General features: G+C 39.6%; 1 protein-coding gene across 1 annotated transcript; it reads left to right on the forward strand.

Moving 5' to 3' along the window:
• On the forward strand, window positions 1-936 carry LOC124093747 (olfactory receptor 2T33-like). The gene has a single exon (XM_046446318.1). It carries the CDS (start codon window positions 1-3, stop codon window positions 934-936), a length of 936 nt encoding a protein of 311 aa, XP_046302274.1.
• The last annotated feature ends 18568 nt before the right edge of the window (window positions 937-19504 follow it).

Here is a 19504-nt window from a genome sequence, read left to right on the forward strand (position 1 = left end):
ATGGACAACTCCACTGACCCCACGGCGATGAACTTCATTCTCCTGGGGCTCTTTGACTACACAAAGACCCATCGAGTCCTGTTTTCTCTGGTGTTCATGACCTTCATCGCCTCCCTGGTGGGCAACATCCTGATGATCCTGCTCATCCACACAGACCCCAGACTTCACACCCCCATGTACTTCCTGCTCAGCCAGCTCTCCCTCATGGACTTGATGCTGGTCTCCACCATCATCCCCAAAATGGCAGCCAACTACCTGCTGAAATCCAAGTCTATCTCTCCTGCTGGCTGTGCTTCCCAGATCTTCTTGTTACTCACTCTGGGAGGGGGAGAGTGCTTCCTCCTGGCAGCCATGTCCTATGACCGCTATGTGGCCATATGCCACCCATTGCGCTACCATGTTCTCATGAGCCACAAGCTGTGTTCCCAACTGATAGCAGGCTCCTGGCTTTTGGGAGGAATTGATGGGCTGATGCAAGCCAGTGCTGCTCTGAGCTTCCCCTACTGCCACTCCAGGGAGATAGACCACTTCTTCTGTGAGGCACCTTCGTTGATGCGCCTTGTCTGTGCGGACACCACTGTTTTTGAGTTTTTCATGTACATCTGTTGCATCCTGATGCTCTTGATCCCTCTGTCTCTCATTGTGGTCTCATACAGTCTCATCCTGGCTGCTGTGTTAAGAATGCATTCTGCTGCAGCCAGAAAGAAAGCCTTAACCACCTGCTCCTCTCACCTGGTTGTGGTAGGGATGTTCTATGCCACCCTCATGGTCATTTACATGAGACCCAGGTCCTACCACTCAGTGGGCCACAGCAAAGTAGTCTCTGCATTTTACACCATCTTTACTCCTGTGCTGAACCCCCTCATCTACAGCGTGAGGAATAAAGATGTCAAGGGGGCCTTCAGAAATTGGCTGGGCAAGACACATGCTATGTGATTCCAACACGAGGATTTACTGAAATGGCACCTCCCAAAATGTACTCATGCTGTCATTACAAGTTACTAGTTTATTTGCTCTATTGAACTGCTGATTTTGTGTTCTTTCAATTTATTTTGTTTTCACTTTGCCATTTTACCTTTTAAGGTATTTCTGTGCAGTGTTTGGTCAATCAGTTAAAAATTTTATTGTGATAGGCCCAGTCTGATTCCCTCTTAAAATTGGGAGCCGTCTCGCCACACGAAAATCTAATTTTGGCTTTACTATAAATTACTGCAAATTCTGATCTTGCTTGGAATGCCTGCCCATGCCTTGAACTCACCCATGCCTGGCTCTCTCTGACCAGATAGCAGCCTTCTCTAAACTTTAATGATGCTTCATAAATCTTGGCCTTCCCTGGCCAAGATAAGGACCCTCACTGAGGCTCTAATGACCTTCATAAATTTTGATGTCGGGGCCAGCAAAAATGTAAACTCGCATTAGTGTTATGCTCCTCAGAATTTTGTTATCTGTGACCCCCCTTTGTGTAACTTTCTGCGCTATAAAGCTGGGCTACAAGAAAGCTGCAGTTCTGTCTTGTTCCTGCGTTTTTTGTCAGGAGAGGCAGCCCGGCTGGTTGAAATAATAAGCTTGTTTTAATTTGATTTTAGTTGGAGTCAGTGGTCTTTTCTTTGTGTCCTGGTCTAACACCATCTCCTTGGGTAGATGCCAGAGTCTGTGGATAAGAACACGTTGGGGGCCATGTTCTTGCCTGCCCACTGCATCCACTTGGTTTCAGGTGCAGTTAAACCCAGGGCTGCCATGTTGGATTTCTGTCTGGTTGAGGTTCCCACTGCTGAAGGCAGGTGTTGAAGGTGCCTGTCATTATTACACTGCTGTCTCTGTCCTCACAGCAAAGAGTGTTGCTTTATATATTGGGTATGTTTTATTCTCCTGCTGAATCATCTCCTGTATAAATATGGTGACTTCTACTCTTGTTTCTTTCAGCGTCAGTCGTTTTATTTGAATTCAAGCCTAGGTGGCTGCTCTCTTTGGCTTCCATTCATGGAATATCCTCTTCTTTCCATCACTTTCCTCTGTGTTTTCTCACATGTGAGGGGTCTCTTAGAAGCACATTGGGTTGCTCTTTGGTGTTTTTAACCATTCAGCTGCTTAACATTTTAGAATCAAAGTATTTATTCATTGTATGTTCAATTTATTCATTTTATGTTCAAATGATGTAATTATTAATAGGTAAGAACTTATTACTTTCCCTTGTTTTTTTTCTATTTTTGCTGTATGTTAATTCTTTTTTTCTTACTGAATTCCATGTAGTTAAGCAATTTCATCTACTGTTATGTTTTGAATCTTTGCTTTTGATTTTCATTGCATCAGGTTTTTTGCTTAGTGATTACCACAAACTCTGTAGAGACTATTTTACAGTAATATCAGGTTATATTAATCAAATGGTTACTTAATTTTGATTACCTTCAAAAAAAGAAAAAAAAAAAACTAAAACAAGACAGGTGTCTCTCTGTTGTACAGCACTTGTCTAGGATGCATAAGGACCTGCGCTCTGTCACCAGCCCCACAAATATAAATACATAAATGTGAATACTCCATTTTAACTCCACTCCCTCCTCATATTTTCAAGGTAAGTTGTCATGATCTATAACCTTGTATCTTGCATACTTTTGAACAAATAATGGTTATTTTCAATAGATTCACCTTTCAAACTTTGAACTAAGGAGAACCAGGGTCCACACCCAGTTGTGTTGCTGGTGCTTTGATTGTGACTTCAGACTTCTCTGTTCACTGGGCTTTGTTCCTCTAATTGTCTTTCTGATGCTCAGCAAGGCCTTGTCTTTCCCTGACCCTTGACTTGGCGCCTGTGTTTACTGGTGAAAGCCGTGTGGTGACGTAGGAGCTCTGCTGTTCCCAGCCTACTCTGTGAGCAGTGTTCTGCTTGATGTGGACCCTAAATCAGGAAGTCACGTGCTATGAACAGCAACTCCCCTTTCACTACTCCAAGGGGAATGATGTACAACACAGGGAATCAACTTGAGTGTATGACCAGCTAACTCTACAGTTGTCGGAGAGAAGTGAGTCAGAATTCTGAAAGTAAGACATTGTGTTTGTCTTTTCACATTGTGTCAAATGTGCACTTGTACCAAAACACAGAATGGAAAGTACAGATTTATCCACATGTGGTGTCTTCCTATATGACTGAGGAGGTGTGATCACTCTCTCTGGAGACAAGGGGAAGATTTCCCTTGATGCACCATGAGCAGTAAACCTTTTTCTTCCTCTTTGATGTCAGCGTCACTTCAGGACTCATGCTTGCAAAAGAAAAGTGACAGAAGGTAGGGTGCTTGTGGAATCAGAAGCTTTGGGAGACTTCCTTTTGCTCCTCATTTGCTTGTCTGCTGTGGTTGGGGCATAGCCTTCCTAGGGGCCAGTGAGTTTGCAGCAGTTTAAGCGGAAGGAAAGTTCCTGTGGAGCAGAGGTGAGCGCACTCACACTCACCAGGACATGGATGGGGCATGTCCTGCACTGGGCACCATGGAGATCTGGGAGTGACACACCCCCCTCCCAGCTCCAGGCCCTCTTTAGGTAATGTCTGGCCACTAGCCGTGATCCCATTCCTCTCAATGATGTTTACAGAAAAGAGTTCAGCATGCATTCCAGTTAGACCAGATGTACATCTGTGAAGACAATTTTCAATATCATTTTGACAGTTTCTTGAGTAGAATCTTATAAATACTATGAATTGTATATGTAGAATTAGGAATGTGGCTCTCAGTTTTTAAAAGAAAAACACTCACATTCAAAAAGAAATTGTAACTCTATAAAGTAGAAAAAGGTGTAAAAGTAGATTTATTATATTATCAATCTATGCTGCGCCCCTCCCCTGACTCAGGCAAAGGCAAGGCCCTACTGAGGTGGATAGTGCAAGGCATCCATCCTCTGTAGGAGCGCAGTATGTTTCTGGTAATGGGCTGGTTTGTTTTTGTATTCCTGCTAATAAGTATAGTTGCAACTTCTCATATGACCATTAAGTATGAAGGAAAAAACATGACTTTCCCAATTAATGCAACCACTTCCAAAGAATAAATCTGTTTGCTCTAAATGCAAGGATTCAGCTGTGGAATGTAAATTGTTAATGTTTAATGAGAAACACCCTTTAGGAAAAACAGTCAAGGAAGTTTTTTAGAAATTAAATTAAAATCCAGAGAAGAAAAATTAATATTAAGAAGACAGATTAGTGCTTGGTACTGGCCAACTTGTTCTTGTTCCTGTGCACAATGGTTTGGTGTTCTTACTCTTGTTTGATTAAAATTTGTAGCCTCTCTTTTCAAATAACCACATGCCATAACCGCGGTGCCAGTTCTAGTCAGTAAGTCAAGAAAGAATAGTTAAGGTATAGGTCAATAGTCTGGGACATTTCTAACTATTATTAAAAGCTAACTAAGCAGAAACAGCTCAAAGCAAAATGTGAACTGAAAGTAAAAATGCTTGCTTATGCATAAGCCAAGATATATTCTTTTTATCTAATTGTAGCTGAGTAATGCTTTGTTTCTTTGAATAATGATTCCTGATTTATAACCACAAAATACTGGGAGCCTGCCAAAATGAAAAGTATATTTGATTAACTTCACAAGTAAAGATTGGGATTCAGCACCTTCACTTCGGGTCTGTGTTGTTTCTTGGCCACCTTTCGCCGCCTCCTCACCATCCATTCGTCTCCTGAGACCCCTTGCTGGAGCTGGACTCTGACAAATCTACTAAATAAAATGTGACTCACAGTGAGTAGAAAACCTTCACCTGAAATTATTAGGTGTTTGAGTTTCCAGGTTATTTGTAGAGGGATTTTTTTATACAAATTCAACATTACTGAAGTAAAGCAGTGCTGCTCCTCTGGCACTGCCGAGCATGTTGATGTAGCTCCACTCCTACCCATTTATGCCACATAAGCAATGGTGATGGTGACTGGCTTGGAATATAGATTTGCTCTTGAAGGCATGGCCTCCAGCAGGGAGAGGAGGGACCATATCCAGGAACAGTGGGCCTATTGACAGGCCCATTAGGTGTTTAAGAGCTCTTTTCATTCCATCCTTGTTTAAATGGATCCCTGTAATCAGCTCTACCAAAGAGTTATTTCCTTTAAGTGATGAAACATCTTTAGCACATATTGTTAGAACTGTACAGTATCAGTGATAACAAAGAGATGCTTAACATTATTTGATATTATTGCCCCAATTTATTTTCATTCCATTTTATTTTCAGGCTCTATTTTTCTACATAAATCATATGTGGCACAGTATTTTATTGCCAGATATCACCAAGTTATTGAGTTCAACATTTTTATACCTAAAAAAACAATACATGCAACTTTTTTTTCCTAGGCAGACACAACTATTCACAATCAAATATAATTAATTCATATTCTGGTTTTTGTCCATATTAATGTAGACTAAGGTCAGAAAAATTGAAGAGCGTGTTCATCTTTAAAATCTCAAACATCTGTGGACAAATTATCCTGATATTTTGAAGGCAATATTTATTGTGTTTATTTTGAGTTTCCACCCAATGGCCACAATTCCACCTCACTCAAAAAATCCAGTGCTTCTCAGAGGGATTCACATGCTCTGAGATTTTGTCCCAGGAATCTCTCTGCTCTCCTCCCCAGCTGTGCTCCCTTTGCCCCATGCCAGCTCTCCAGCTCCATTGTCTTGGTCCTGCTTTGTCCTTTGCAGGAGAAGAATTCCTACTCTGAGCACCAAACTGCTTAATGTCCCCACCCCCTCGCATGGCTCACCTCCCTCCTCTAGACCTCTACTCAGACATCAGGTCCTGCACCCAGGTCTCACTCAACCAGGCCGTTCAAGATGGCACCTCAGAAGTGAGCACTGTTTCTGTTCTTTTCACCTATCATCCACTTTTAATTTGCATTTGTTTTTTATCACCTGTAATAATATGGATTTATTTGTTCATTTATGTATTTTCAACCTTTCCCCAGAAGTTTCTTGTTTTGTACTAAATTCTTAAAATGTTACAGTGCCAACACTTCCTGGGATGGTTAATAAATTGAATGGGATCTCAGGTGAAGTCATAAAGGCTATATTTTTATGTCCATCTAGTGTTTCCTCATTGTTGAATGTCCCATATCATGTGTGGGCCCCGTCAGCCTCAGAAGTTCCTGTTATGAGGTAATGAACGTAGCATTGCTATGTCATATGCATTGACACTTGTGTCCCACTTCAGTGTGGTCTCCTGGGGCATCTGGTTGGTTTTCTGTGGCTGTCCTTGCTTATTGACGGTTACTATGAAATAATATGTAGCCACCACTTCATTCTCAATATGTGAAAGCTTTGCAAGGGGAAAAAAGCAGGGGGTGGGGATAACCAGAGAAGTCTCTGTGTCATCACAGGGCCAGCAGCTGCTCAAAAGTGATAGTTGGCTCAAGGCACTGACAGGAGCAGAAGCAGCACAGCCAGAATGTGTGTCTTTCTGTCTTTTCTGTGGTACAGGAAGTTGGAGGCTTTCAACTTTCAGCTCTATTTTATTCTGTTTCCACAAAGTTTCCTCCTGATGATTGTGAATTGTGACATATATTTTCCATCCAAAAATACTAGAATGCAAACGTGCATCCTTTCCTTTTAACCATCAATATCCCATGAGGAATCACAAGATTTAAGCAACACCTTAATTGTTTTATTTTCTGCATTTTTATCCCTCTCACCAAACTTTAACATTAAGACTGCCAATCTTTCCCTCAAGAGTCTAAAATTTTAGTCAACCTCTCCTGTAAAAAGTGAACTGCTGGTGCCTCTTCTGTTTGAAATCATGGCAGGTGTGTAACCCCCTAGCCTTCCCTCTCCACACAACAGGGAAACCTCAAGGGCCCTTCCCAGCCCTCCCGTGAGCATGATAGTCAGACGGAGGGATTCAGGAGTGGTGCGGGACCCGTGGCGCGGGACCCCTGGCTACTGCTCCCACCAGCGCAGACAACTGAGGTCTCTTGCACCAGCTCCAGGGGCCTGGCTACCAGAGGGCAAGCAAAATACACCGAGGGCTCTCAGCCCCAAGCTCCACAACCTTAGGGGATGAGGGACTGGCAAGCAGGGAGATTGTGCCCAGTTGTACAAGAAAATAGGGCTCCCATGAGCAGCAGACCTGGCGCGTAACCAGTATTGTGGTGAGTGTCACCGGTGAACAGGGCCAGTGGCGAGATGTCTAGACACAAGAAATGGCCCGAGGCACTCAGGAGTGGAGACCCACCCAGTCGGGGTGGAGGAGCTGCTGCACAGTGATTGGTTCCCCCGCATTGAGAGGAGAAGTTGGCCTGGTGGGCACAGCTCCACCTACTGGAAGAGACGTTAATTGAACTCTAAGACTGCATTTTTTTTTAATTTTAATTTTTTTTCTCTTTTTTAATTTTTTAAAATATTTTTTGTATTATTTTTTTTATTTTTTATTTTCACTTTTTTGATTATTTTTAAAATTTTTTTCTTTTTTCTTTTCTATTTTTTCTTTGTATTTTCATTTCTTTTCAATTTCCTTATTCCCCTTTCCTTGAATTCTACCTGTTTACTCTCATTCTCTTTAGTAACTTCTTCCCTTCCCTTCTAATACCTTTCCTCCCAAGCAACACTACGCTGTTTATGTGTAATTTACTAAATATGTATAGGTCAATGTTCCGAGATGTTATATAGTGCTACCAAGACCATAACTTCCCCCAAATACTCCAGACCATTCTCCTGTTAATATCCCTCATCAGTAGAGAAACTTCCAAGTTTGCCAAGAGATACCAACCTCAATACCATCACATCATTTGACCTAAATATAAGTCCCAAGACCAAACCGCAGACCGCTATATGACATCAGAATCTGTACACAGATTAGGAAACGAATGAATCTGCACTAGAGTGCAACAAAACTCATCATCTCTAGTCATAGTCTCCCATCACAAAAGAGAGACCCCAGAGACACACAAAATCAAATAAATTTATAGGAGTATACAGTAACTCAGCAGTCAAACAGAGCAAGAAGTAACATAAGCAGCATGAGAAAGCAAGGAAGAAAAGGAGTACAAACAATGCAGGACAGCCTAAATATGCAGGAGGACCTAGAGGAATCAGAAAAATGGTCAAATAAAGAACTCAAGGAATACCTTAGACAGATGGAATGGAATCTTAAAGAGGATATGAGACAGCAAATTCAAGCAACGAAAGAACTCATTGAAAATGAAATACACAAGCAAATAAAAGAAGCAAATAAACATCTTTATCAGGAGATAGAGATTATAAAAAAATCAAACAATAATTTTAGAAATGAAGGAAACTATAAACCAAATTAAAAACTCATATGAGAGTATCACTAACAGAGTGGAGCAAGTAGAGGCCAGAACGTCAGATAATGAAGACAAAATATATCATCTTGAAAAGAGTCTAGCCAACTAAGATTGTATGTCCTCCTCATGAGAAAAACATCCAAGAGATATGGGATAACATAAAAAAAACAAACATAAGAGTCATCGGAATACAGGAAGGTATAGAGGTTCAAACCAAGGGAATGAACAACCTGTTGAATGAAATAATTACAGAAAACTTTCCAGATATTAAAAAGGAAATGGATGTACAAATTGTAGATGCATACAGGACACCGAGCATACAAAATCACAGTAGACCAACGCCAACACACATTGTTATGAAGATATCCAATATACAGAACAAAGAGAAAATATTAAAAGCTACAAGAGAAAGGAGGCAGATTACATTCAGGGGTAAACCAATAAGGTTAACAATGGATTTTTCATCACAGACGCTGAAAGCGAGAAGATCCTGGAACAACATATTTCAAACTCTGAAAGACAATGGATGCCAATCAAGAATTTTGTATCCAGCAAAATTAAGCTTCAGGTATGACAACGGAATAAAAATCTTTCATCATAAACAAAAGTTAAAAGAATTTGCAGCCACAAAACCAGCATTGCAAGCATCTTGAGCAAAACACTACACAAGGAAGAAATGAAAAACAATAACCAAAACCAACAGTGAGAAGTACCTCAGTAAAGCAAGAGAGTGGGGGGAAAGCTAATCATGGAGAAACAAACCAAATTTAAAAAAAAAAAAAGATAAATTACCAAACATGGCTGAAAGTACAAACCATATATCAATAGTAACTCTAAATGTAAATGGATTAAACTCACCAATAAAGCGACATAGGCTGGTAACATGGATTAAAAAACAAATCCAACAATATGCTGCCTCCAGGAGACACATTTGATTGGAAAAGACATACACAGGCTGAAGGTGAAAGGTTGGGAAAAAACATACCATGCACACGGTCCACATAAGCAAGCAGGGGTGGCCATCCTCATATCCAATAAAATCGACTTCAAGACTAAGTTAATCAAAAGGGATAAGAAAGGACATTATATACTGTTAAAAGGAACCATTCACCAACAAGACATAACAATTATCAATATTTATGCACCAAATAATGGTGTTGCGATGTTCATAAAACAAACTCTCCTCAAGTTCAAGAATCAAATAGACCACAACACAATAATTATGGGTGACTTCAACACTCCTCTCTCACCATTGGACAGATCTTCCAAACAAAAGTTGAATAAAGAAACTATAGAACTCAATATCACAATCAATAACCTAGACTTAACTGACATATATAGAATATATCAACCATCATCAAGTGGATATACTTTTTTCTCAGTAGCACAAGGATCCTTCTCAAAAATAGACCATATATTATGCCATAGGGCAACCCTCAGTAAATATAAAGGGGTGGAGATAATACCATGCATTTTATCTGATCATAATGGAATGAAACTGGAAATCAACGATAAAAGAAGGAAGGAAAAATCCTACATCTCATGGAAAATGAACAATATGTTACTGAATGATAAACGGGTTACAGAAGACATAAAGGAGGAAATCAAAAAATTCTTAGAGACAAATGAAAATACAGACACAACATATTGCAATCTATGGGAAAAATTGAAAACAGTTTTAAGAGGGAAATTCATTGCCTGGAGGTCATTCCTCAAAAAAAGAAAAAAATCAACAAATAAATGAGCTTAGACTTCATCTCAAAGCCCTAGAAAAGGAAGAACAAAACAACAGCAAATATAGCAGAAGGCAAGAAATAATTAGAATCAGAGCGGAAATCAATGAAATTGAAACAAAAGAAACTATTGAAAAAATTGACAAAACTAAAAGTTGGTTCTTTGAAAAAACAAATAAGATCGACAGACCCTTAGCCATGCTAATGAAGAGAAGAAGAGAGAGAACTCAAATTACTAACATACATGATTAAAAAGGAAATATCACAACAGATGCTACAGAAATACAGAAGACAATTAGAAATTATTTTGAAACCCTATATTCCAATAAAATAGAAGATAGTGAAGACATCGATAAATTTCTTAAGTCATATGATTTGCCCAGACTGAGTCAGGAGGATACAAACAATTTGAACAGACCAATATCAATGGATGAAATAGAAGAAGCAATCAAAGGACTACCAACCAAGAAAAGCCCAGGACTGGATGGGTATACAGTGGAGTTTTACAAAACCTTTAAAGAAGAATTAAAACCAATACTTTTCAAGTTATTTCAGGAAATAGAAAAAGAGGGAGCCCTTCCAAATTCATTCTATGAGGCCAACATCACCCTAATTCCGAAACCAGACAAAGACACCTCAAAGAAAGAAAACTACAGACCAATATCTCTAATGAACCTAGATGCAAAAATCCTCAATAAAATTCTGGCGAATCGGATACAAAAACACATCAAATAAATTGTGCACCATGATCAAGTAGGATTCATCCCTCGGATGCAAGGATGGTTCAATATACTGAAATCAGTAAATGTTATTCACCATATCAATAGACTTAAAGATAAGAACCATATGATCATCTGGATAGACGCAGAAAAAGCATTTGACAAAGTACAGCATCCCTTTATTTTCAAAACACTAGAAAAACTAGGGATAACAGGAACTTAACTCAACAGTGTAAAAGCTATCTATTCTAAGCCTCAGACTACCATCATCTGAATGGAGAAAAATTGAAGGCATTCCCTCTAAAATCTGGAACAAGATAGGGATTCCCTCTATCACCCCTTCTATTCTATATAGTCCTTGAAACACTGGCCAGAGCAATTAGACAGATGAAAGAAATTAAAGGCATAAAATAGGAAAAGAGGAACTTAAATTATCACTATTTGCAGAAGACATGATTCTATACCTAGAAGACCAAAAGGGGTCTACAAAGAAACTACTAGAACTAATAAATGAATTCAGCAAAGTGGCAGGATATAAAATCAACACGCATAAATCCAAGGCATTCCTGTATATCAGCGACAAATCTTCTGAAATGGAAATGAGGAAAAACACCCCATTCACAATATCCTCAAAAAAAAAATGCTTGGGAATCAACCTAACAAAAGAGGTGAAAGATTTATACAATGAAAACTACAGAACCCTAATGAGAGAAATAGAAGAAGATCTTAGAAGACGGAAAAATATACCCTGTTCATGGATAGGCAGAACTAACATCATCAAAATGGCGATATTACCAAAAGTTCTCTATAGGTTCAATGCAATGCCAATCAAAATCCCAATGACATTTCTTGTAGAAATAGGTAAAGCAATCATGAAATTCATATGGAAAAATAAAAGACCTAGAATAGCAAAAGCAACTCTAAGCAGGAAGTGTGAATCAGGCGGTATAGCGATACCAGATTTCAAACTATATTACAGAGCAATAGTAACAAAAACAGCATGATACTGGTACCAAAACAGGCGGGTGGACCAATGGTACAGAATAGAGGACACAGAGACTAATCCACAAAGTTACAACTATCTTATATTTGATAAAGGGGCTAAAAGCATGCAATGGAGGAAGGATAGAATCTTCAACAAGTGGTGCTGGGAAAACTGGAAATCCATATGCAACAAAACGAAACTGAATCCCCTTCTCTTGCCATGCAAAAAAGTTAACTCAAAATGGATCAAGGAGCTTGACATCAAATCAGAGACTCTGCGTCTGATACAAGAAAAAGTTGGCTCTGATCTACATATTGTGGGGTCGGGCTCCAAATTCCTTAATAGGACACCCATAGCACAAGAGTTAACAACAAGAATCAACAGATGGGACTTGCTTAAACTAAAAAGTTTTTTCTCAGCAAGACAAACAATAAGAGAGGTAAATAGGGAGCCTACATCATGGGAAAAAAATTTTACTCCTCACACTTCAGATAGAGCCCTAATATCCAGAGTATACAAAGAACTCAAAAAAGTAAACAATAAGATAAAAAATAACCCAATCAACAAATGGGCCAAGGACCTGAACAGACACTTCTCAGAGGAGGACATACAATCAATCAACAAGTACATGAAAAAATGCTCACCATCTCTAGCAGTCAGAGAAATGCAAATCAAAACCACCCTAAGATACCATCTCACTCCAGTAAGATTGGCAGCTATTATGAAGTCAAATAACAAGTGCTGGCGAGGATGTGGGGAAAAGGGTACACTTGTACATTGCTGATGGGACTGCAAATTGGTGCGGCCAATTTGGAAAGCAGTATGGAGATTCCTGGGAAAGCTGGGAATGGAACCACCCTTTGACCCAGCTATTGCCCTTCTTGGACTATTCCCTGAAGACCTTAAAAGAGCATACTATAGGGATACTGCTATATCGATGTTCATAGCAGCACAATTCACAATAGCTAGACTGTGGAACCAACCTAGATGTCCTTCAATAGATGAATGGATAAAAAAAGTGGCATTTATACACAATGGAGTATTATTCTGCACTAAAATTGACAAAATCATGGAATTTGCAGGGAAATGGATGGCACTAGAGCAGATTCTGTTAAGTGAAGCTAGCCAATCCCAAAAAAATGAATGCCAAATGTCTTCTTTGATATAAGGAGAGCAACTAAGAACAGAATAGAGAGGAAGAGCATGAGAAGAAGATCACCACTAAACAGGGAGGAGATGGGGGAGGGAAAGAGAGAGAGAAGGGAAATTACATGGTAAAGGAAGGGGACCCTCATTGTTATACAAAATTATATATAAGAGGAAGTGAGGGGAAAGGGGGAAAAACAAGAGAGAGAAATGAATTATAGTAGATGGGGTAGGGAGAGAAGATGGGAGGGGAGGCGAGGGGAGGGGAGGGAAGGGAAGGGGAGGGAGGGGAGGGGAGATAGTAGAGGAAAGGAAAGGCAGCAGAATACAACATACACTAGTATGGCAGTAGGTAAAAAAGTGGATGTGTAACGGATGTGAATCTGCAAAATGTATATAGGGTAAAAAAATAAATAAATAATAAATAAATGCATATATATAAAAGGTGAGGGCTGTGGCTGTGGCTCATTGATTAAGCACCCAAGGGTTCACACCATAGTATCCTTCTCCAAAATAAAACAATCAAGGTGTTCTAAGGAAGGAAGCAAGCACACAGAGGCCAAGAGAAATCCCTTCAGAGAGGACCAAGACCCACATGCTCAGCACTGGCTGCTCCCCAGGGTGGTTCTGCAGAGTAAAGGCACAGCAGAGTTTTAAACAGCTCCACTGTGTGTTCAAGCAGAGGCAACAGAACAACTACCAAAAAAAAAAATCCAACAACAACAACAACAACAGAAAACATGACAACTGAGCTTTTTCTATTTCTATGGCTCTTTCCTAGCTTCTGTTGTAGGGGCAAATGAGGGCCAAGATCCTGAGATATGGAATCAACAGTTTATTAGTGGCACCACAGCTCAGAGGAATAATTCCCCAAGCCTGAGGCCTGAGCACAGCAGGCTTTTACTTTTATACATAAGCAAGTTTTGAGGACATCAAGGCAAGGGAGTTGGGTGATATATTGGAGGGTCAATTTTATATTCCTTATGTGGGCACAAGCTTTTCAACAGCCTAAGGACTCAGCTCATTCAGATTAGGGACTTGTAAGACTAAAAGGGATTGTTCACTCCTGGCTACTTTGTTGGCTCCTTCTGCTGCCGAGGTTATCTTGTTTCAGGCACCTGTAGCTTCTTAAGCCTCCAAGTGAAGTGTCACTAAGCGGAGCTGCTGTGTGTCAGGTGAAAAACAGCCTGTCAGCTCTGAAACTGCTGCAGTTTCCATTCTGCCCTACCACACTGCCATTCAGAAAAATCTGTCAAATGAGTGAACAAACACTAACTCATTACACAGAGCACATATAACATATATCTCTAGAAAAACACAGAAAGCCTTCAACAAACAGGAATAGCACCATAGGAGAAAGGGGAGAAACACATTTCATTCACTTTTCAACAACAACAAAAGTTTAAAAAGAATACTGAGAGACAGGAAATCATGGCTCATGAATGGAAAATAAACCAATTGAAATTGACCATCCCTGAGAAAGATCAGGCTCTAGGATGCCTAAGCTAATTTTATTTTCTTTTCACTTATTTCATTGTTTGTTTGTTTATTGGATGAGGGATTGAACCCAGGGGTGCTTAAACACTGAGCCACATCCCCAGCTCTTTTAATTTTATTTTTATCTTGAGACAGAAAAATCTCTAGGCAGTTCAGGGCCTATGTTACTGAGACAGGCTTTGAACTTGCTTCCCTCTGGCCTAAGCCTCCTGTGATGCTGGGGTTACAGGCATATGCCACTATGGTGGCACTAGGCTCAAATTTCAATAAACTGTCTAGAATTTTTAATATGCATGCCCCTGAAACAGAGTCAGAATATATCAGGTGGAAACACACAGAACTGCCCAGGACAATGAGGAATACACAGTTACACTGGGAGACATCAGCACAACTCAGTCGGGTCTGAGACCACGCAGCAGAGCAGCAGACAGCAGGGCTTCTCTGGCCATCAGCCAACAGCAAAGCACAAAGCCTTCTCAGGGTCATAGCAACGCTACCCAGAACAGCCACACTCCAAGCCATAAACCCCACCTCAACAAGCATGCAACACCAGTGAAATCTGGGGCTGGGGATGTGGCTCAAGTGGTAGCGCGCTCGCCTGGCATGCGTGCGGCCTGGGTTCGATGCTCAGCAAGACATACAAAGATGTTGTGTCCGCCGAAAACTAAAAAAAAACAAAATAAATAAATATAAAAAATTCTCTCTCTCTCTCTCATCTCTCTCTCTTAAAAAAAACAAAAAACAGTGAAATCTAGATCATGCTCAGAAAACACGGGAGTTAAATCAGAAACTAGATCAGAGCAGCTGGAAAGCCTCCAGGAAATGGGAGGTGAAACAGGTCTGTAAACAGGAGGAAGAGTTCACTCAAGGGAAAAGTTGACCATTTTGAGGAAAATAAAATGGAAAAGTCAATGTGGAAAAAATTCACAGATGGTGCTTCTGTGGTATCGAAGGCATCCAAAGCACATTTCAGAAAAGAAGACATAAAAGCAATCATGGAACCTTCCACTTCAGGAAACCAGAGAAAAAAGAGCAAGGTAAATGAAAGTTAAGCACAGGAAAGTAAAAGAGAGGGTGGTGATGAAACCACAATCAGGAAATCAGAAGTCTGCAAAACCAAGTTCTTCATGAACATCAGCATCCCTGATGAACTGATATGAGGCTAGGAAAATGGAGGAGAGGGGCTGGGATTATGGCTAGAGCACTTGCCTGGCATCTATGATTCACTGGGTTCAATCCTCACCACCACATATAAGAACTAAATACAATAAAGGTATAAAAAATACAATAACATTGAAAAATTTAAAAAACAAGACAGAGAAACCCATTAGGTTTAAGCGAGCCATCCTTACCATTCATGGGCAATTCAAGAACATTGTGAACATGTGCTTGACACAATCAGATAACTTAGAGGAACTGAGCCGATTCTTTAAGAAAGACAATCTTCTATAGCTTCTGCAGAAAGAGAAATACACAAAACAGACTAGTCCATGCCTACTGAACAAACTGACTCAATACCTAAGTACTACACAAAAAAGAAAACACAAGGCTCTGAGAGTCATACAGGCTTCCACAAGACACTGAAGAACTGCCACTAATTTTGTACTTTCTTTTTCTGGAACACAGAAGCAGAGTAAGCACATTCTAATTTCTTCTGAGGCATATATTATGATATTATCAAAATTAAACAGATAAAATAAGAAAACCATGAATTACTCATGATCATAAATGCAAAATTCCTCCACAAACGTTACTTAACTGAATCCAAAAATATAAAAAAAAATTATAAATAATCCCTCCCCAAGAGGGAGTCAGGACACCTCTGCAAGGCTGATTCAAAATTTAAAACCCAGTTAACAGCATCCACCACAACAAAAAGCTAAATAATAAACATCATGAGTTTATCAACAGTTAAAGTCAAGAATAATGAAATAATGCACTCAAGATCAGAAAAAAACCCACAAATTTCCTCATCAAGAGACAGTATGAGGGCTGGGGATGTGGCTCAAGTGGTAGCGCACTTGCCTTGCATGCGTGCGGCCCGGGTTCGATCCTCAGCACCACATACAAAGATGTTGTGTCCGCCGAAAACTAAAAAATAAATATTAAAAATTCTCTCTCTCTCTCTCTCTCTCTCTCTCTCTCTCTCTCTCTCTCTCTCTCCTCTCTCTAAAAAAACTTAAAAAGAGACAGCATGATTCTCTACATTATGTGAAATAAACCAAAGAATTATGAAAATCAACAAGATGACATTAGGGTTGTACAACACAAGGTTAATAAGTAGGACTATCATTATACTGATGGCAGCAGCAATCTGGGCACAGAAGCCATGCCTAAGATTCATGGACTCAGGGGCCAAAGACAGGTGTATCACAGCTTTGAGGCCAGCCTGGGCTATTCAGTAAGACTGTCTCAAAGAAAAAAAAAAAACTGGGGATGTAGCTCAATGGTAGAGCACCCCTGAGTCCAACACCTAGCAACAGAAAAAAAAAAATTAACAACAACACACACCACTTATATAGCACAAAGGAAAAAAAAATAGAGAAATACTCAATATCAATCTGAAAAAATCTCTATGACAAAAACTGCAAGCTTCTAAGGAGAGTATAAAAGACAATGCAAATATGTGGAGCTATTTCATGTTCATAGATGGAAATAGTTTTATCATCAAGTCATACCAATTCTAGTGATGCATTCAATAAAATCCCAATAAAATATCTTTTAGTTAGATTTTCAGTCATGAAAGACTCAGAACAACCAACACAGTAATGAATACTAAATTCACAGGATGGACACTACCTGAGGTTAAGAAGTACAAAAAAACTACAATCATCAAGACGGTGTAGTATTTGACACTGTATAAATACATTCCACTGATCTTTGACAAAGAAGCAAAGGAAAATCAGTGGAAAACATACTCTTTTGGAAAATTGCCAAAGCACCTGGACATTAACATTCAAAGAAATGAAACATACTCACTTCACAAATGTCTCAAAGCCAGCTCCCAGTGGAGACTGTCAGAAATTTAGTTAGAATTGGTCTTTATCAAAAATAAAAATGGGCATACTGGGGCTGTTGCTCAGTGGCAGGGCACTTGCCTAGCATGTGTGAGGCACTGAATAAAGATCAACAAATTAAAGGTATTCTGTCCATCTACAACAAAAACAAAAATTTAAAGTAAATTTTTAAAAATGTGCTGGATGTGCTCAGTGCTCAAGTGCCTCTATTTTTAATCCTGAGTAAAATACCCACCCACCTGGAAAACCCTTTCATAAAGTGGAAAGTATTTTTTGAAGGATAACTCTCTTATCCCAGGCTTGAATCCCCAACACTCAATACATGAGTAAATAAATAGCAGTCTATACACTAGTTTTCTTGGGCTAGCTTGATAGTAGAGCATTTTCCAAGCATGCATGAGGCCCTGAGTTCAATCCCCAGCAGTCCACATATACACACACAAAAAAAAAAAAAAGAAAAGGAAAACTGCCGCAGTCCGGCTGCAGCAAAATAACTGGGGGGTGACGAGCAACTTGTGTAGATTGATACAGCAGGAGTGGGAGCCGTTTATTGCAGGACAGGAGGGGTATTTATACATTCCACACAGCTTATCTAATTAGCATAAACTAGATACAGCAGTCAACCAATAAGGAATCTCCCCACTTAATGGCTCGGTTTTGTTACTTCTCAAACCACTCCCTCTGGCATTTTGCCAGGCACCATCCAGACTTGTTTAGGAACTCTAACATTCCCCTGGCAAAATGCCAGGTGTTATTTTGACTTGTTTACAGACTCTAAAAGAAAACAAAAACTAAAATACATCTAATGAATGATAAAAAAATTATTATAATAGAAAATGCACAAAATTAGAGGCATAGAGACAATACAGTTTCTTACCAAGGAGACTGAACTTCCCCCATGATCTACACTCTCAGAAAGAAACAATGAGTATTTTAGAAAATTCTGTGAAATCCAGGACCAGTGTGCTGTGCTTGTTGGTGAACTTATGAAATACTACTTCTAAAAATAGAAATTGTAGACGATATCTAAGACCAGCCAAAATGTTGGACAAATCACAGTGAGTGTAGACAGAGTATTTATGTAACTCCCAAACTTCATAAGCTAAAAGTCCAGTTCCCAAAGGGGTGGCCCAAGGAGGAGGCACTTGGGAGGGAACAGGAATTAGGTGACATGGTGAGAGTGCTTGTGAAGGGAATCAGCTCTCTTTTTCAGAAACATGTATATATCCTTCCCAGAAAATAGGTGTCATTTACTAATTCAATGGTAAATTATTTAGTGATTAAATCATCACATTTCAGTATTTCAGGTACTGCTATAATTGTCCTTAAAATTTAGTAGGAAGCCAGGAGCCATAGAACACATCTGTAAACCCAGTGACTCATGGGTCTGAGGCCCTTAGCAACTTAGCAAGACCCTGTCTCAACACACACACACACCAAAAAAAAAAAAAAAAAAAAGCAGCAGCAGCAGGGGATGTGGCTCAGTGGTTAAGCACCTGTGGGTTTCATTGCTGATACCAAAAACCATACAGTTAACCTGAACCCGCCACATCCATAAAACAACAACAAACTATTATCCCCTGTCAAATTCTCCACCTTGTGAAGGACAGAAACTGATGTTTTTGTAAATCCTTACTTATGAATTTATCCACCACATTCTTTTGTAGAAATGAATTCATGTTCTTCAACAATAATGCAAGATAGAGTTTCTCTGTTTCTTAAGTGGCATTCTGGATTTCAGGACATGGATGTCAATTTGAAATCACTAAAAATACAAGATGAAATTTCACAAACTTTCAATACATACTCAGGTGTAGAAAGGTAATTTAGGATTTTTTTTTGGGGGGGGGGTTGAGACCTGGGATTGAACTCAGAGGCACTTTATCACTGAGCCACATCCCCAACCTTTTGTATTTTAAGACAGAGTCTCAGCAAGTTGCATAGGGTCTCACTAAGTTCCGAAAGCCAGACTCAAACTTGCAATCCTCCTGCCTCAGCCTCTGAAGCATTAGGATTACAGATGTGCACCATTGCACCTGACTGTAAATTACAAATGAAAATGTAAGAAGACTTTTTTTAAATCCACTTCTTTCTTCCCTTTTTAATAATATCTCATCTTATTTGGTCCTGAATAAATA

The sequence above is a fragment of the Marmota monax genome, unplaced genomic scaffold, assembly GCF_021218885.2.
Source record: "Marmota monax isolate L192 unplaced genomic scaffold, Marmota_monax_Labrador192_F-V1.1 WCK01_AAM20220418_F8-fsc00701, whole genome shotgun sequence".
In the NCBI taxonomy this organism is placed as follows: domain Eukaryota; kingdom Metazoa; phylum Chordata; class Mammalia; order Rodentia; family Sciuridae; genus Marmota; species Marmota monax.